General features: G+C 43.2%; 1 protein-coding gene across 4 annotated transcripts in view; it reads left to right on the top strand.

The window, feature by feature from the left end:
• The window catches only part of nop14 (NOP14 nucleolar protein homolog (yeast)), a 76,849-nt gene that overhangs the window by 27,310 nt on the left and 28,912 nt on the right, over positions 1–20,627 (top strand). For all 4 annotated transcript variants that reach the window (XM_059974150.1, XM_059974148.1, XM_059974147.1 and 1 more), the window contains exons 6-10: positions 5,166–5,294; positions 9,412–9,534; positions 9,861–9,992; positions 10,551–10,932; positions 14,437–14,567. In XM_059974150.1, coding sequence (XP_059830133.1) covers positions 5,166–5,294; positions 9,412–9,534; positions 9,861–9,992; positions 10,551–10,932; positions 14,437–14,567 — 897 coding nt within the window. The remainder of the gene's footprint in view (positions 1–5,165; positions 5,295–9,411; positions 9,535–9,860; positions 9,993–10,550; positions 10,933–14,436; positions 14,568–20,627) is intronic.

The following is a 20,627-nucleotide window of genomic DNA, read 5'->3' as shown; positions in this document are numbered from 1 at the left end:
GCGGTGTTAGATGGAGAGTCTGGAGTGACAGAGAATAAGTGACGCAGTAGAGGCGGTTTAGCGACATTCATACGGAATGTACCAAGATGTCTTGACAAAATCTGACATCAAGTGACACAAGGAGATATTGAAATGACGTGACCTTGGTTTTAAGGGGCATCTTAACAGGAGAGAGAGCAGGACCTGTGAGAAAATCCAGGTGGCGGCAGCAAGTATTCAGAGTACTGAAGAAACAGAGGGCTGACATCACTGATGGTTATGAGGTTTCAGAGATTAGATCAGTAAAGGCATGACGATACGGATATCAGAAGTATACAGAGTTATGAGGGGAATAGCAAGCACGCTTTTTCTACTGAGGTTAGGTGAGACTAGAACTGGAAGTCACAGAGTGAAAGCTGAAGTATTTAAGGAGGAACTTCACTCGGGGGTGATGCAAGTATGGAACAAACTGCCAGAGGAAGTGATGGACGTGGGTTTGATTGCAACGTTTAAGAGAGGTTTGGATAGATACATGGATGGGAGGGGTATGGAGGGCCCCAGTCATGGGTCAATGGGACTGGTTAGAATAGCAGTTTGGCAGGGACTAGATGGGCCAAAGGGCCTGTTTCTGTGCTATGGTGCTCTATGACTGATAAATTTAAGATGTTGCTTGTGCAGAGGCAGTGGATGGACTGGACTTGCTACATGTTTGAACACATTAGATTGAGGTTGGTTTATTGTCCGAATCATCAGGGTGCAAGGAACTTTCTTGTTCGCATGAAGCTCACGGAGTAAACACTATATATGCCGGATGAAGGCTTTTAACCCCTCTGTCCTTCACATTGAAAACCAAGGGTGAGGCTGTGAATAAGGACAGTTAATGTGGAAATATTAACAAATCCAATATAAGGGAGGTGGAAGTAACAAGTTGGGTGGGTTTCAGCAGTGGGGCAGAAGGAGGAGTGACAATGCTGGTAGAACGTAGTGTATAATCATTAGGTAAATGTATTTATTGGCTTCAAGACTCCACACCTTTGGACACACTGAGGATAAATCTTTGGGAGGAGAAGAATTCAAGTCCTGGAGTGTGAATGCATTTCCAGCAACCAATAGAAGCTCCTTCATTAAGCCCATCACCCCTACTGGGGCATAGGCTGCCGACAGAGGCTCACTAGAGCCCTCTCTCCTGGGCCTGCCTTCCAAATTGTCCCCAGGTGAAGCCCATCTTCAAAGATCCTTCCTCTGTCTGGAATGAGGTCAGAGTGTCGGTGTTTCTGTCACTTTGGGTTTTTACGGGATGGGATTGCTAGCCCCACGCCCAACCCTCCTCCATCACAGCTGAGCTTGGGACTGTCCATGGCAGAGTTCAAGTGAAGCTCTGGGGTGTCATAACTCATCCCAGCATCTTTAAGAATAATGTTGATAGCAAAGGTTCCATTTGTAAAGTGCAGGTGTTTGTGCCATCAGTCTAGAGACAACCCAGACGGAATATAAGGAGCTGCTCCTCCACCCTGAGGCCAGCCTCATCCTGGCACATGAGGAAGCCGTGGACCGACACCTCGGAATAGGAATTGCATTTAGAGTGTTTGGCCAGAGGGAAGTTCTGCTTTATGGCAGATGGAGTGGAGGTATCCGATGAAGCAATCCCCTGATTTAATAAACAGTCCATGTTTTGGTCCAAGACTCTGAACTCCCTCATACATTTCACCGTTAGAGTTGTGAATATCGGCTGTTTCCACCTTCCTGCCTTGTCTTTGAACTATCAACATGAACAGTTGATGAATGAAAACTTTCATTGTAAATCAGTGTAAGATAAGGAAGAGAAGTTTAATTTCTTAAGTAGTTGATTATTTCAATTTATTGTGTTGGGCACGTATTGTTTTAAATTCCATATTGAATTATGGAGAGAGGTTGAGCCAGTTGGCACTTTTGTTTTTGGAGCCTATGAGAATGAGGAATGATCTTTTTAGGAGTGTATAAATCGAGCCTATACACAGTCTTTTACTCAGGGCTGGGGAATCGAGAGCTAGAGGGTGCAGGTTTAAGGTAAGGGGAGAGATTTAATAACAACCTTTGGAACAACGTTTTCACCTTGAACACAAAAATTCAACTGCAGATGCTGTGGATAAAAGAATACGTACACAACGCTGGAAGAACTCAGCAGGTCAGACAGCATCCGTGAGAAAAGAGTAGCCAACGTTTCGGGCCGAGACCCTTCATCAGGAATGGGGGCGAAGAGAGGGCTTTATTACTGGGCTTCGGCCCTCTCTTCGCCCCCATTCCTGATGAAGGGTCTCGGCCCGAAACATTGGCTACTCTTTTCTCACGGATGCTGTCTGACCTGCTGAGTTCTTCCAGCGTTGTGTACGTATTCTTTTCACCCAGAAGGTGGTCAGTATATGGAATGAGCTGCCAGAGGATTAAAAATATTTAAAAGGTTTCCGATGGATACTTGGAAAGGGAACATTTAAGGGGATTTGAGCCACTTGCAGGCAAATGACGTGGATTAATGGGTTGAAGGTCTTTCCATATTGTATGACACTGACTAAAGCAATGCTGTGTTCAAAAAAAAGTACAATTGAAGGGCTTGACTGTTTTATTTTTAAGAACAAAAGTAGGGGCAGGAGAAAGCCAAAGGACCTTCCAGCCTGCATAACCATTTGGTAAGATCATGGTTGATCTAATATTGACCTCAACTGCACTTTCCTACCAGTCCCTTGAATTCCCCTTACAGCCTTTACTGTATTCAGTGCCTCCACCTCCACAGCTCATTTGGAGAATTCTAAAGGTACACATCACTTTGAGAAACAAAATTCCTCCTCCTGGAGTAGTACAATTTGGCCCAACTCATCCTTGCTGACTGGTGCAGTTCCCAAGCTTTTTCTATTTGCCCAGGTTTGGTCCATATCCCTCTAAATCCCAATTACTGCTTGGCTAAAAACTCATTCTGAGCTTTTCTTTAGATCAAGAATTCCCCTACTGGGGAAGTATTTCCTCAGTAGCTGCTGTCCCAAATTCCCTCAGAATGGCATCCATTCCCAACCTCTCATTTCCCCTAAAAATAAATAAAATGAAATGAAATAAAATAAATAAATAAAAATTTCCACTGAGTGTAGGAACAAGAACAACCTCCCCAAACCTTTTATCCCAAGGCAGCCAATTCATCTGAGGCATTAACCTTGTGAACCTTCCCTCAATTGCCTCCAATGCAAGGATATCTTCCCTTGAATAAAATGATAAAACAAAGAAACATAGAAAATAGGTGCAGGAGTAGGCCATTTGGCCCTTCGAACCTGCACCACCATTCAGTATGATCATGGCTGAACTCAGAACCCTGTACCTGATTTCTCTCCATACCCCCTGATCCCTTTAGCCACAAGGGCCGTATCTAACTTCCTCTTAAATATAGCCAATGAACCGGCCTCAACTGTTTCCTGTGGCAGAGAATTCCACAGATTCACCACTCTCTGTGTGAAGAAGTTTTTCCTCATCTCGGTCCTAAAAGGCTTCCCCATTATCCTTAAACTGTGACCCCTCATTCTGGACTTCCCCAACATCGGAAACAATCTTCCTGCATCTAGCCTGTCCAATCCCTTTAGAATTTTATACGTTTCAATAAGATCTCCCCTCAAATCTTCTAAATTCCAGTGAGTATAAGCCTAGACGATCCAGTCTTTCTTCATATGAAAGTCCTGCCATCCCAGGAAACAATCTGGTGAACCTCCTCTGTACTCCCTGTATGGCAAGAATGTTTTTCCTCAGATTAGGGGACCAAAACTGCACACAATATTCTAGGTGCGGTCTCACCAAGGCCTTGTACAACTGCAGTAGAACCTCCCTGCTCCTGTACTCAAATCCTTTTGCTATGAATGCCAACATACCATTTGCCTTTTTCACCGCCTGCTGTACCTACATGCCCATCTTCAATGACTGGTATACAATGACATCCAGGTCTCGTTGCATCTCCCCTTTTCCTAATCGGCCACCGTTCAGATAATAATCTGTTGTCCTGTTCTTGCAACCAAAGTGGATAACCTCACATTTATCCACATTAAATTGCATCTGCCATGAACTTGCCCACTCACCTAACCTATCCAAGTCACCCTGCATCCTCTTAGCATCCTCCTCACAGCTAACACCACCGCCCAGCTTCGTGTCATCCGCAAACTTGGAGATGCTGCATTTACTTCCCTCGTCTAAATCATTAATATATATTGTAAACAACTGGGGTCCCAGCACTGAGCCTTGCGGTACCCCACTAGTCACTGCATGCCATTCTGAAAAGGTCCCATTTACTCCCACTCTTTGCTTCCTGTCTGCCAACCAATTCTCTATCCACATCAATACCATACCCCCAATACCGTGTGCTTTAAGTTTGCACACTAATCTCCTGTGTGGGACCTTGTCAAAAGCCTTTTGAAAAGACACTGGAGCAGAATTAGACCATTCACCAATTGAGTCTACTCAGCCATACAATCATGGCTGATTTACTGTCCTTCTCAAACCCATTCTCCTGCCTTCTCCCCTAAACTTTCGACAGACACCCTTGCAAATCAAGAACCTATCAACCTCTGCTTTAAATATGCATAATCACTTGGTCTCCACAACAGTCTGTGACAATGAATTCTAAACATTCACTAGTCTTTGGCTAATGAAATTGCTCCTTATCTCTGTCCTATTGTGAGGCTGTGCCCTCTGGTCCTAGACTCTCCCACTAAAGGGTGGCACGGTAGCATAGTAGTTAGCGTCACACTTTACAGCACCACTGATTGGATGGTTAGGGTCCTGATGTTGTCTGCAAGGAGTTTGTACATTCACCCCGTGACTGCATTGGTTTTATCTGGGTGCTCCAGTTTACTCCCACGTTCCAAAAGGTGTATGGGTTAATAAGTTGTGGGTGTGTTATGTTGCCAACACTTATGGCTGCATGCCGTGCACCCTCGGGCTGTGTTGGTTGTTATAGCAAAAACAATGCCTGTGACAAATAAAGTTAGTCTTTAATGGAAATATTATCTCCAAATCTATTTTATTTATGCCTTCAAATATTGGGTTAGGGATAAGGAGATAAAAGCTGTAAGCACATCTCTGGCAGCAGCCTCAGTAATGCCTGGTTCGTATTCCTATTTTGCATTCAACCCCCTTCTAAAGCTATCCTTGTTTATGAAAGCTTGTTCTTGTTTGAGCAGCACGAGCGGCAAGTGCAGCGGGACAAGGCGCAGGAGCTGACTGAGAAACTGGACAAAGACTGGAAGGAGATCCATTCCCTGTTGGCTCAAAAAGGTCCTAAAATTGAGCCAGTGGAGGAAAAGCCCAAGGTGAGTGATTCTGGGGACCTCAGCCATTCCTGCCATCAACTTAAGCTGATTACTTGGATACAGGGGAAAGGAAGAGCATCTGGATACCACATCCCCCATTCATCTGCTTCTCTTCCATTTCTCATAGTCCTTTCTTACTTCATTATTGATGGGAGATCTTTATCCTGAATCTGCTTATCCAGGCGCAGACTCACTTGCCAAGGATTCACAATTAAAAAAAAATTAATTCATCTGAGTTAAATGCTGTAACAGTATGGAGATGTTTGAGTTCAGGAGCTACGAGGTAATGTTAGAGCTCTACAAAACTCTGGTTTAGACCATATTTGGAAGATTGTATTCAGTTCTGGTTGTTTCATTATAGGACGAATGTAGAGGCTTTAGAGTGGGTGCAGAGGAAACTTATTAACATGCTGCCTAGGCTTTTTCCTTTAAAGCGAAAGAGAACGAGAGGTGACTTGATAGAAGTGTACAAGATGACAAGAGGCATCTTATCATCTTGTTAGCCAGAGACTTTTTTCCAGGGCAGAAATGGCTAATACGAAGGGGATCATTTTAAGGTGATTGGAGGAAGTACAGGGGGGATGTAAGAGGTCTTGTTTTTTTTTTTACACAGAGTGGTGGGTGCATGGAATGCTCTGCCAAGGATTATGGGAATGGCAGATACATCAGAGTTTACAAAACTCTTAGATTGGCACGTGGATTATAGAAAAATGAAGAGCTATGTGGAATGGAGGGGTAGATTGATCTCGGAGTAGGTTATACAAACCCCATTTCCAGAAAAGTTGGGATATTTTCCAAAATGGAATAAAAACAAAAATCTGTGTTTTGTTAATTCATGTGAACCTTTATTTAACTGACAAAAGTATAAAGAAAAGATTTTCAATAGTTTTACTGACCAACTTAATTGTAATTTGTAAATATACTCAAATTTAGAATTTGATGGCTGCAACACACTCAACAAAAGTTGAGACAGAGTTAAAATAAGATTGAAAAGTGCCCAGAATATTCAAGTAACACTGGTTTGGAAGACTCCACGTTACGCAGGCTAATTGGTAGCAGGTGAGGTATCATGACTGGGTATAAAAGTAGCGTCCATCAAAGGCTCAGTCTTTACAAGCAAGGATGGGTCGTGGCTAACCCCTTTGTGCCAAAATTCGTGAGAGAATTGTTATTCAGTTCTAAAGGAACATTTCCCAACGCAAGATTGTGGAGAATTTAGGTCTTTCAACATCGACAGTACATAATGTTGTGAAAAGATTCAGAGAATTCCGAGACATCGCAGTGCGTAAAGTGCAAGGTTGGAAACCACTGTTGAATGCGCGTGATCTTTGAGCCCTCAGGCGGCACTGCCTAAGAAACCGTCATGCTACTGTGACAATTATAGCCACCTGGGCTCGGGAGTGCTTCGGAAAACCATTGTCACTTAACACAGCCCGTCGCTGCATCCAGAAATGCAACTTGAAACTGTATTACGCAAGGAGGAAGCCATACATCAACTCTATGCAGAAACGCCAGCGAGTTCTCTGGGCCCGAGCTCATCTCAGATGGACCGAAAGACTGTGGAACCGTGTGCTGTGGTCAGATGAGTCCACATTTCAGCTAGTTTTCGGAAGAAACTGGCGTCAAGTTCTCCGTGTCAAAGATGAAAACGACCATCCTGATTGTTATCAGCGAAAGGTGCAAAAGCCAGCATCTGTGATGGCATGGGGGTGCATCATTGCCCACGGCTTGGGTGAGTTGCATGTACGTGAAGATACCATTGACTCTGAGGTGTATATTAGGACTTTAGAGAGACATATGTTGCCATCAAGGTGACGTCTCTTCCCGGGACGTCCATGCTTATTTCAGCAGGACAATGTCAGACCACATTCTGCATGGGCTACAACAGCGTGGCTTTGTAGACACAGAGTGCGTGTGCTTGACTGGCCTGCTGCCAGTCCAGATCTATTTCCTATTGAAAATGTATGGCACATCATGAAGAGGAGAATCAGACAACGGAGACAATGGACTGTTGAGCAGCTGAAGTCTTATATCAAGCAAGAATGGACAAAATTTCCAATAGCAACTCTACTACAATTCGTATCCTCAGTTCCAAAATGATTAAAAAGTGTTATTAAAAGGAAAGGTGATTTAACACAATGGTAAACATGCCTCTGTCCCAACTTTTGTTGAGTGTGTCGCAGCCATCAAATTCTAAATTTGTGTATATTTATAAAATACAATTAAGTTGGTCAGTAAAACTATTGAAAATCTTTTCTTTGTACTTTTGTCAGTTAAATAAAGGTTCACGTGAATTAACATATCACAGATTTTTGTTTTTATTGCATTTTGGAAAAGATCCCAACTTTTCTGGAAATGGGGTTTGTAAGATCAGCACAGAATTGCACACCAAAGGGCCTGTACAGTGTTCTTCAATGTTAGTGGAGAAGTAAAATCAGTGGGTTATTGTGAGAAGGGGAGATGAAGAGGGGTGGACGGGGCACTTGCATAAAGAATAAGCAGCAGTATATAGTAGTTGATCTGAACGTGCAGTGAACTCAGTCACTGAAGCCAGGAATGGAGAGCGTGAGTGACAAGGAGAGACGGGTAGCTGCAACAGTTTTCCCTGGTGTGAAAGAGGCTGATGAGCTATTTAAAATCATAAAGGGCATAGATATGATGTACGGTCTTTGCAGGAACAGGTATATAAAACTAGAGACATAACTTTAAGGTGAGAAGAGAAAGATTTACAAAGGGTCTGAAGGGCAACTTTTTCCACAGAGAAGCTGGTGGATATGTGGAACGAGCTACCAGAGGAAGTGGTAGAGGTGGCTGCAGTTACAATGTTTTAAACATATTTGGACAGGTTTGTGGATAGGAAAGGTTTAAAGAGTTATGGGCCAAATTCGGGCCAGTAGGCATAGCTCAGGAAGACAATTAGGCTCACGTGAACAAATTAGTATGAAAGGCCTCGCTCTGTGCTGCATTACGTTATGACTAATGCTTTGAAAAATTTTCTTTTAATTTTTGGGTCTTCCTATTATTTTTTCTTTTTTTTTTGCACTCCTTCTGCACTACCTGTGTAATTGTTTATATACAGGCACTCCCCGGGTTACGAACGAGTTCAGTTCCTGAGTCCTTCTTTAAGTCAGATTTGTATGTAAGTCAGAACAAGTACATCCGGTATTATTTAGCGTCAGTTAGTCAAACGTTTGTCTTAGTATATAATATATATTTTACCTTTCTATGCATATAAAACACTTAAGAAACATATGTATTCCAGTAATCAAACCACTGCGTTGCTTAGTAATAATTGTAGCTTTCATCGGGGCAGGGCCTTTCACATGCTCCATTATTCTCACTTTATCCTTTAAAATTGTTCCGATCATTGACCGACTGTACGCTTTTCCAATGACCGATGCCGTTTCACCTCTTTCCAAAAGCTTTATTATTTCCACTTTATTTTCAATTGCGATCGCTTCCCATCAATGGAACAGAAACACTGTAGGCGGCGGGTCCTGACCTCCGCTGGGTCCTAAGGACCACAGCACTGAATTCTCTGGGTCCTAAAGTCCACTTCATTGAGACAGGTTAAATGGGACAAGTGGGGGCTGTGCTGGGTTTGGGTATTTGATCCTCCACAATATTCCGCGTGGGAATTTAAACTGGAGGTGGCAATGTTTTTTTTACAAGGTCAAGTTGCGAGCTCAACATCAACCCGGCACGGATGGTACGGGAGTCACTGGATTGACATCAACCCGGCACAGGAGCGGTCTGTCACTGGATTGAACTCTGGAACATCCATTCTCGAGCCTGGTGCTGATCTCACTGCACCATCATCTGACAGGAATGGTGGGGGGGGAGGGGGGGCGGGGTCAGGGTGAATCTTGCTAAGAAAAATTTAAGCCAAATATGAAGTTACACACTCAACACAGTGTCAACGGCAATGACTTAAAATAGCTGACGATGTTCTCCTTCCTAGGTTCGTGAGTACGAGTTGTCCGTAAGTCGGACATTTGTAACTCGGGGGCTACCTGTATATTGTTGTAATTTGTTGTTTTTAAAATGTGTATTGCTCCCACAAATCAACATATTTCACTGCAAGTACCAGTGATATTAAACTTGATTCTGATATTAGGCTGGAGATTACGATATAATTGTGCGAGAGTTGTTCTTCGATGCGAAAGCACCAGCTTCTGACCGACTGAAGACCAAGGAAGAACTGGCTAAAGAGGAACAAGAAAATCTGCAGAAACTTGAGGTATTCTGTACAGAACTCTTCAAAAAACTAGATGTGTGAAACACTTACAGTGTGTAAATAGTTCCATAGTAATTGAGCCCAAGTTCAAGTTTATCGTCAATCAATCATACATATGTGTACCACCATACAAAACAACGCTCCTCCAGATCAAGGTGCATGGCACAGTACATATAACTCACAGACAACACATAAAGTAATACTACTACAAATAAATTAACAAATAATTAATTGATGTCCATTGGACAACTTGAAATTGTGAATTTGCAAAGAAGTGCAAGGGATGTACTGAAAGGACATGAATAATGTATTCCATCTCTGAATTCCAGATGGAGCGATTACGTCGGATGCGTGGAGACTTTGAAGATAAAGTTAGTAAGACACAAAAACACTTGTCTGCAGATGACTTGAATGATGGTTTTATCCTAGACAAGGTCGATAAGCCTTGTCTTGTTTACAAGGTAAGGCTTGTGAAGCTTAAATTTAAAGCCTGCTGTCAGTTGAATAGAGAAAAGTTCAAAAAGACCACAAGATCTGTGATGTTCATGATGCCTGTGGTAATTTGTTCCACAATCTCCAATGAGTAATTTTACTTACTGAAACAGAGTCTGAAGTTAAATTTGATATGGTAGCATAACGGCTAGCATAATGCTATTACAGCACCAGCGACTTGGGTCTGGAAAGAGTTTGTACGTTCTCCCCATGACTATCTAGGTTTCCTTTGGGTGCTCTGGCTTCCTCCCATATCCTAAAGACATAATGTATCACATGGGTGTAATTGGGCAGCATGGGATAGTTGGGCCACATGGGACAGTTACCGTGCTATAGCTAAAGAAATATATAAATTTAAAATTTGCCTCGTGACTGAACTCTTGCAGCTGGAAAAGCATGTACTTTAATTGTGTAATTGAATGAATATTGCTTGGATGAATGATTTCCGTTGTTCATGTATGGCTTTTCAACATACAGGGTCCAAGATGGTAACTAGAGATTAACCTTAACTTTTTTTTTATTAAAAGGATGGGAAATTAGAGCAGCCAGAGGATGAAGAAGAGGAGCAGGGTGATGAAAATGATCCGGAAAGCAGAGAGGATGGAGACAGTGATGAGGCTGAAGATGAGGAAGATGGAGAGGATGTAGACAGTGATGAGGGTGAAGATGAGGAAGAGAACGAAAGTGATGAAGATGAGGAAAAGAATGAAAGTGATGAAGATGACTATTCTGACCTTGGGGATGAAGATCGGTCAGAATTGGACTCTGAGTCTGAAAGTGAAGAGGGTAAGGGGGAAGGAGAAGGTGTAGCTGCTGAATCCATCCCAAGGAAAGAAAGAGCGCCAAGTGAAGAAGCAAGGAAAGCCATGATGGAAGCAGCCAAGGCAGAACTCCCTTTCACTTTTTCTGGTAAGTGATGGGCACCCACTGTACCAGTTTGTGTCAGCTAAGGTTCCCATCTCAGTTAGTCTCGTATTCCTCTAAATCTTTCCTACTTGTGTGGAATGGAAAATTGGCCTTCATTGCAAAATTCAGTGAGTTTAAGAGCAAGGAGGTTGTGCTGCAGCTGTACAGGGTAGGGGTGAGGCTGCACTTGGAGTACTGTGTGCAGTTCTGGTGTCTTTACTTGAGGAAAGATATATTGGCTTTTAGGAGGCAGTGCAGAAGCGGTTCACCAGGTTGGTTCTGAAGATGAGAGGGTTAACTTGTAAGGAGAGCTCGAGTCACCTGGGATGATACTCATTGGAATTCAGAAGGGATTGTGAGGGAATGTTATAGAACTATGTAAAATTATGAAAGGCATGGATAAGACAGAAGCAGGAAAGTTGTTTCCGCTGGTAAGTGAAATGAGAATAAGGGGACATAGCCTCAAGATTTGGGGCAATAGATTTAGGGTGGAAATGAGGAGAAACTGCTTTTGCCAGAGAGTAGTAAATCTGTGGAATTCTCTGCCTGGGGGAGCAGTAGCAATTACTTCATTAAATATTTTAAGACACATTTAGATGGATTTTTACATAATAGTGGATCAACCATGATTTTATTGAATGGTGGAACAAGTTGACAGGTCAGATAGCTGACTTCTGCTCCTATTTCTTATGATACAGAATTAGTGCTTGTAAATGGGATTTGTACACGATAGTTGTCTTAACCATAGTCAGCTATGCTGTGAGACTTTGTAACTCTAATATCGATGGGTCAGATGGTCTACTCCGGTTCCTATTTTTTATGTTTTTAAGTTCGGTTAATGATTTTTGGGGCTGTTTGGATTGAGGCCTGAGATGGTCCCTCCCCAGCAATCCCAGGTTCTCCCAATACCATCCATAATCACTGGGGCATTGGGGATCAGCCTGTGGGTTAGTAAGAGTGGCTGTGGATGAACTTTCTCTGAACTGTCCATACTTTCCAACACTGGATCTGGTATTGCTGACCTGTTGGAGATGTTGTGATGTACCTATGCTGCAGGAATTTGCATGGGCCATGTATGTGGTTCTTAAATTAATTCACAAAATGTTGGTATCACTGACAAGAGGCGCATTTATTACACATTCCTTAGTCATCAATTCACTTGATTGGCTTGCTGGACCACTTAGGTTCTAGGTTCACCAGACAAGGAAGGTATATTTTATGACAGATGTTAAAGAACTAGATGAGTTTTTAATGATCCAATCAGATCGTAGTGATTTAAAGGGATGTACTCTCAGTGGCTACTTTATTAGGTACACCTGCTTGTGAATGCAAATATCTTATCAGCCAATCATGTGGTAGCAACTCAGTCCATAAAAGCGTGTAGACAGGGTCAAAAGGTTCAGTTGTTGTTGAGACCAAACATCAGAATGAGGAACAAATGTGATCTAAGTGACTTTGACTGTGGAACCACAAACGAGAAAATCTGCAGATGCTGAAATCCGAGCAACACACACAAAATGCTGGAGGAACTCAGCAGGTCAGGTTGCATCTCTGGAAAGGAAGGGGGGTGGTAAAGCTAGGACAAGAAGCTGAGGGAGGGAAAGGTGATAGGTGAAGCCAGATGAGGGGAAGGTAGACGGGTGGGTGAGGAAGGATGAAGTGAGCAACTGGGAGGGGATAGGGTAAAGGGCTGAAGGAGGAATCTGGTAGGAGAGAAGAATTTACCAAGGGGAAAAAGAAACTGGATGGGCACCAGAGGGAGGTGATCTGACAGGCAGCCTTTAGAAAAAGGCCATGCTGAATGAGCAAGACTGCCAGAAAGCCCACATTCAATGTCAAGTAACAAGGAAACATCTAGCATCCATTTAGACAGAGATTTGCAGCCCATCCTTTCTAGCATGGAATCAGCAGGTAACTCCAGTTACATACTGACGAATTTATTCTTATTCTAGGTTTTTATAATTTCAGATACTTGGCAGATGTCATTCAATGTGAATAAATGTGAAGTTATCCACTTTGGAAGCAGGAACAAGAGGGCAGAGTATTGTCTGAACGGTGTAGAGTTAGGTAAGGGAGAAATGCAAAGAGACCTAGGGGTCCTAATTCACCAGTCAATGAAGGTGAATGAGCAAGTGCAACAGGCAGTGAAGAGGGCAAATGGAATGTTGGCCTTTGTTACAAGGGGAATTGAGTACAAGAGCAAGGGTGTCCTTTTGCATTTGTACAGGGCCCTGGTGAGACTACACCTGGAATATTGTGTACAGTTTTGGTCCCCAGGTTTAAGGAAGGACATTCTGGCAATTGAGGAAGTGCAGCGTAGATTCACTAGGTTGATTCCTGGGATGGCAGGGCTGTCTTACGCAGAGAGATTGGAGAGATAGGGCTTGTACACGCTGGAATTGAGGAGATTGAGAGGGGATCTGATTGAAACGTTTAAGATAATTAAAGGATTTGATAGGATTGAGGCAGGAAATATGTTCCAGATGTTGGGAGAGTCCAGTACCAGAGGGCATGGATTGAGAATAAGAGGTCAGTTATTTAAAACAGAGTTGAGGAAGAGCTTCTTCTCCCAGAGAGTTGTGGAAGTGTGGAATGCACTGCCTCGGAAGACGGTGGAGGCCAATTCTCTGGATGCTTTCAAGAAGGAGCTGGATAGATATCTGATGGATAGGGGAATCAAGGGATATAGGGACAAGGCAGGGACTGGGTATTGATAGTGAATGATCAGCCATGATCTCAGAATGGCGGTGCAGACTCGAGGGGCCGAATGGTCTACTTCTGTACCTATTGTCTATTGTCTATAAAATGCTGGAGGAACTCAGCAGGCCAGGCAACGTCTGAGGAGAAGAGTACAGTTGACGTTTCAGTCCAAAACCCTTTGGCCTGAAGTGTTGACTGTACTCTTCTCCATAGATGCTGCCTGGCCTGTGGAGTTCCTCCAGCGTTTTGACTGTGCAATGTATCAGACGGAGTGGTCTGAGTATCTCAGAAACTGCTGATCTGGCATTTTTACACACAACGGTCTTTACAGTTTACAGAGAATGGTGTGAGAAACAAAAAAAAACATCCAGTGAGTATCAGTTTTGTGAGCAAATCATCTTGTTAATGAGGGAGGTCAGAGGAGAATGGCCAGACTGGTCAAACTGTGAGGAAGGTGACAGTAACTCAAATGAGTACGCATTGCAACAGTGGTGTGCAGATCCTTTAATGCACATCACATCAAATCTTGAAGTGGATGGGTTACAGCAGCAGAAGACCACAAACATACAGAAATAAACTCAGTGGCCACTTTTATTAGGTCATATACAGGCAAAAAGCACTAGCTTGGGTGGACATCTTGGTTGGCACGGATGTATTGGGCCAAAGGGCCTATTTCTGTGCTGTGTTTCTCCCTGAGCCTCCACTAAGTGAACGTGGATCCATTCTCCTAGGTTGCTTCTTGCAGAGACAAGGCATAGGAGGCAATTTTCAATTCTGAACCTTATCTGATGGGTTTTATTTTCACAGTCCCCAAATCATACGAAGATTTGAAGTCCCTGTTGACAGGACAGGACGCAGAGAAGCAATGCCTGATTGTGGAGCGCATTCGGAAGAGCAACCACCCCAGTGTTGCAGCAGAAAACAAAGCCAAGTTAGAGGTGAGCTTCTTGCATATATGCTCCAATTCTTTAAAAGATAAAGACCATAAAACAGAGGAGCAGAATTAGGCCTTTCAGCCCATTGAGTTATGGACAATAAAACTTGTGTGCAGAACTATGCCATTCAACCCATTGAGTCAACTCCACAATTCAATTATGACTGATTTATTTCCCCTCTCAACCCCATTCTCCTACTTCTCCCTGTAATCTTTGACACCCTGACTAATCAAGAACTGTCTACAGGGGGGAGGATTGAATATCCCTGGGCAAGATGCCCTGTGTTCAACTTAAATTCACCCAAGGACTTGGCCTCCAGAGTTGACTGTGGTAATGAATTCCAGATTCACCACCCTTTGTCTATAGAAATCCCTCCTTACCTCTGTTCTAAATTGATATCCCTCTGCACTGAGGCTGTGCCATTTGGTCCTGGTCTGAGCCCCCCACTACAGGAAATGTCCTCTCCATGCCTTTCACTATTCAATTGGTTTCAGTGAGAACCACTCCCTCTCAAATTACCACTTTGTCTTTAAATTTGTCTTATTCAGTACAATCAGACAGCTAAAGCTCTACACAGTGTAGGACTGGCTCCCCATTGCAACTGTGTTGTCTTACCTCCTCTGCTCTTGAGGGTGGCCAATGTTGACATCACACAAAATGCTGGGGGAGCTCAGCAAGTCAGGCGATATCTTGGGTCGAGACCCTTCATCAAGGCTGGAAAGTAAGGGTGAGAGGCCAGTATTCATCTTCGTCAACACTCCATCATTACCTAAGTGACTGACAGTGCTGTCAAACAGTCTGTACGCTCACCCCACCACTCCCCATCTCCCACCCTCCCATTTCTTTCCACCTCTTCTCTGCATCCCTCCCCCATCAGTCACATATCTTTGTCCCCCTCTCCCTCCTGGTTCCATCCACCCACTTCACGCACAGTTGGGCTACAGGCTTCCCACACCCCCACCTTGCTCTGCTCCCATCTGCCATCACCTCTCTCCTATTGGTTCCCCTTATCACCTCTGCATCAGAATCCAGTATTGGTAACCCTTTTTGTTCCTCTTTATCTCCCTATAGAAACTGCCTCCAAACCCTCACCGCACCTCACTCCATAATCCTCTTATTTTTCCCCCTTGCTCTTTGCTTTCCTGCATCTCTCCAACTCCATCACTATTTCCCTCCCCTCCACTGCCTGCCCACCAGCTTTAACCTTTCATTAATCCACCAATCACCTCACAGTCTATTTCATCACTTTCCTTCTCTTTATATTGGCCATCTCCTCTCTCAATCGTAATGCAGGTTCTTAACCTAAGATGTCATCAGTTCCTTACCTCAGACAGCTCTCCTGAACTTGTCCCCTTGCACAGTCCCATTTTTATTCTCCCCATACCAATGGTGAGCATGCTTCAGCTGTCTGCACATAAACCAAGGAGTGTCTTCTCTAATTTGATTGGCTCCCTAACAAGTTTGATGGTGGTGTGGATAATGTAGAAAGTTGTTGTAGGTTGCAACGTGTGTCTGTATGTGCTATGTTCTGAGTGCTGAGTGTGACTATATGTACTGTATTTTGCACCTTGGCCCCAGAGGTAAGCTTAGTCCTTTCATGCCCTGACCAATCAAGAATCTACCAACCTCTGCCTTAAATATACATAAATACTTGGCCTCCACAGCTGCCTGTGGCAAAGAATTCCACAGATCCACCACACTCTGGCTAAAGAACTTCCTCATCTCCATTCTAAAAGGATGCCCCTCTATTGTGAGGCTGTGTCCTCTGGTTCTAGACTATCCCACCATAGGAAACATCCTCTCCACATCCACTCTATCACGGCCTTTCACCATTCAATAGATATCAATTAGGTCACTCCTCATTCGTCTGGATTCCAGTGAATACAGGTCCAGAGCCATCAGACCTCTTCATATGACAAGTCTTTTAATCCTGGAATCATTTTTGTGAATCTCCTTTGAACCCTCTCCAGTTTCAGCACATCCTTTTTAAGATAAGGGGCCCAAACCTGCTCACAATATTCCAAGTGAGGCCTCACCAGTGCTTTAAAGTTTCAACATTACATCCCTGCTTTTATATTTTAGTCCTCTTGAAATGAATTCTAAAATTGCATTTGCCTTCCTCACCACAGGCTCGACCTGCAACTTAACCTTAGGGAATCCTGCACAAGGACTCCCCTTTGCACCTCAGTTTTTTGTACTTTTTATCCATTTAGAAAATAGTCAACTCTTTCATTTCTTACGTATGACCATATACTTCCTGACACTATTCCATCCACCATTTCTTTGCCTGTTCTCCTAATTTGTCTAAGTCCTTCTGTAGCCTCTGTACTTCCTCAAAACTACCTGTCCCTCCAGCTGTCTTCATCTTGTCTGCAAACTTTGCATCATCCAAATTATTGCTACAGAACATAAAAAGAACTGGTCCCAACACACACCCCTGTGGAACACCACTAGTCACTGGCAGCCAGTCAGAAAAGGCTCCCTTTGTTCCCACTCTTTGCCTCCTGCCAATCAGCCACTACTTTAACCATGCTAAAATCTGTCCTGTAATTCAGTGGGCTCGTAGCTTGTTAAGCAGCTCATGTGGCACCTTGTCAAAGGCCTTCTGAAAATCCCAGTACACTACATCAACTGATTCTCCTTTGTCTATCTTGTTTCAAAGAATAACAATAGATTTGTCAGGCAAGATTTTCCCTTGAGGAAACCATGTTGACCATGGCCTACTTTATCATGTGCCTCTATGTACCCTGAGAGCTCATCCATATTAATCGACTCCAACATCTTTCTAACCACTGCGGTTGGACTAACTGGCTTATAGTTTCCTTTCTTCTGCCTCTCTCCTTTCTTGAAGAGTGGAGTGACATTTGCAATTTTCCAGTCATCCGGAACCATTCCAGAATCTAGTGATTCTTAAAAGATCATTACTAATGTCTCCAGCCACTTCTTTCAAAACACAGTGGTGTACATCGTCTGGTTGAGGTGACTTATCTACCTTCAGACCTTTCAGTTTCCCAAGAGCTTTCTCTCGAGTTATGGTAATTTTACACACTTCGTGACCCCTGACACCTGAAATTTCCACCAAACTGCTAGTGTCTTCCACAGTGAAGACTGATGCAAAATACTTACTCAGTTTGTCCACTATATCATTGTCCCCCATTATTACCTCTCCAGCATCGTTTTCCAGAGGTCCAATATCCACTCTCACCTCTCTTTTACACTTTATATATCTGACGAAACGTTTGGTATCCTCTTTAATATTATTGGCTAGCTTACTTTCATATTCCATATTTACCTTCTTAATGACTTTCTTAGTTGCTTTCTGTTGGTAATTGAAAGCTTCCCAATCCTCTAACTTCCTATCAATCTTTGTTCTATTACATGCTCCCTCTTTGGCTTTCATGTTGGCTTTGACTTCTCTTGTTAGCCACAGTTGTGTCATCTTGCCTTGAGAATACTTCTTCCTCTTTGGGATGTATATATCCATTGCCTTCCAAATTGCTTCCAAGATTCTAGCCATTGGTTTTCTGCCATCATCCCTGCCAGTGTTCTTTTCCAATCAGTTCAGGCCAACTGCTCTCTCCTGCCTCTGTAATTCCCTTTAAACCACTGTAATACTGATATATTTGTCTTCCGCTCCTCCTTCTCAAAATTCAGTGAATTCAATCATATTATAATCTCTTTCCCCTAAGGGTCCTTTTACCTTAAGCTCTCTAATTAATTATGTCATTGACTAACACCCAATCCAGAATAGCTGATTCCCCAGTGGGCTTAACCACAAAAAAGGCATCTCGTAGGCATTCTAGAAATTTCCCTCCTGGAATTCAGCAACAACCTGATTTTCCCAATCTAACTGCAAATTGAAATTCCCTTGTGGCTATTGAAACATTGCCCTTTTGGAATACATTTTCTATCTCCCTTTAATCTGTAGACCACATCCTTACTGCTGTTTGGGGTCTATATATAATGCCCATCAGGGTCTTTTTACCCTTGCAATTCCTTAGCTCTGTGTACAATGATTCAAGACCTTCTGACCCTATGTCACCTCTTTCTAATGATTTGATTTCATTTTTTTACCAACAGAGCAACACCACCCCCTCTGCCTTCCTGCCTGTCCTTTTGATACTATGTGTATCCTTCGATGTTAAGCTCTCAGTTGTAATCTTCTTTCAGTCATGATTCAGTGATGCCTACAGTATCATACATACCAATCTGTAACTGCACTACAAGTTCATCTACTTTATTCCGTATACCGTGCACATTCAAATATAACAACTTCAATCCTGTATTCACACTTTTTGATTTTGTCCGCCTTTTACAGCAACTAATCCTATTGACTGCAATTTTGCCCGGTCATCAGCCTCTCCTTGCTAGGAGTCTCACTACTCATTGTCTGTGTTTGTAAACCAACTACCTCATCTTTTGCATTATTACTCCTGTTTCCATCCCCCTTCTGAATTAGTTTAAACCCACCCAAACAACTCTAGCCAACCTGCCCCCTCAGGTTCAGGTGTAACCCAACAGGTCATACCTTCCCCAGAAGAGATCTCAATGATCTATAAATCTGAACCCCTGCCCCCTGCACCAGTTCCTCAGCCACACGTTCACCTGCCAAATCATTCTATTCTTACCCTCACTGGCATGTGGCGGAGGCAGCAATCTAGAGTTTACTACCCTGGAGGTCCTGTTTCTCAGCTTTCCACCTAGCTCCCCAAAATCTTTCTTCAAACCCTCCTGATCTTGTCTACCTATGTCATTGGTGCCAGTATGCACCAAGACTACTGGCTGCTCACCTTCCCCCTTGAGAATGCCTTGGACCCGATCTGAGACATCCCTGATCCTGGCACTAAAGGAGGCAACATTTCATCTGGATGTGTCTATCGCACCCACGGAAACTCATCTGTTCCTCTGACTAAGGAATCTCCTATCAGTTCTCTTCACTTCTCCTCTTCTGAGCCACAGCACCAGACTCAGTCAGAGACCCGGTCATTGTGACTCCCCCTGGGTAGGTCACCCCTCAAAAATATCTAAAGTTGAATGCCTGTTATCGAGGGGAACAGCCACAGGTGTACTCTTCACTGGATGTGCATTTCTCCTCATTTTCCTGACGGTCACCCAGTTACCTGTCTCCTCCTTGTAGCTCATATCTATCACCTCCTCAACAGTGGAGGGCTATGTGGGGGGGAAGGTCCAGGTTGATTTTGGAATAGATTGAAAGGTTAGCACAGCACTGCAGGCTGATGGGCCTGTACCGTTCTGTGCTCAATGTTGGACCGCGGCAATTCAGGAAACCAATTCACTACTCATTTCCCGATCCATTTTGGACAGACAATATAAGTACGGGGTAAGGTGTTGAGGGGAGGCTTTTCCCACACAGAATTTTGTTGCTGTCAGGAACAAGTTGCTTGAGGAGGTGGTGGAGTCAAATAATATCACAACATCTAAGGGGCAGCTGGACAGACACTTGAATAGGCAGGGCACACAAGGCTATGAATCTAATTCCTGTGGTATTACCGTGTACAATGGTCAGCATAGATGTAATGGGCCAAATATCCCACTGCTGTGCACTACAGTTCTGTGTCCAAAAGCTGACTTTGCCAGCAGTATTCAGATCCCATCAAATAAATACATAAACATTAATTGTTACTTTAGTGTACTGTATGTACACAAAGACTCATTCATTAGCAGAATTACATCATCTTCATGTTACATTGCTGTTTGAGCTGGGCTTGTTAAAATAAGCACTTCAATGCTCTATTAAAGTTGCAGTGATATTATATAGCCTTATTAAATGCTGGTTTACTAGTAATTTTAAACTTTATTGTGAACTGAGCCATCTGTGATTATTTGCAAGAAATTATTGTGAAATATGCATTTCACATTGTAAAACTGCTGATGCAATTCACCTGCCTGCACAGTTGCAAAAATTCTCTGTACCTTCCTTAAAACATTTCAACCAGTGACTATCATTTTGGAGTGAGAAAATTCTCAGTCCCTCCTTAAAGCACTTCACACAGTGAGTATTATTCTGGAGTGCGTTGAGCAGGGGTGTGGCTACTGTTCTAT

The sequence above is a fragment of the Hypanus sabinus genome, chromosome 7 (assembly GCF_030144855.1).
Source record: "Hypanus sabinus isolate sHypSab1 chromosome 7, sHypSab1.hap1, whole genome shotgun sequence".
Lineage (NCBI taxonomy): Eukaryota > Metazoa > Chordata > Chondrichthyes > Myliobatiformes > Dasyatidae > Hypanus > Hypanus sabinus.
The sequence above is the reverse complement of the archived record's forward strand: the minus strand, read 5'-3'. Positions and strand labels throughout refer to the sequence as shown.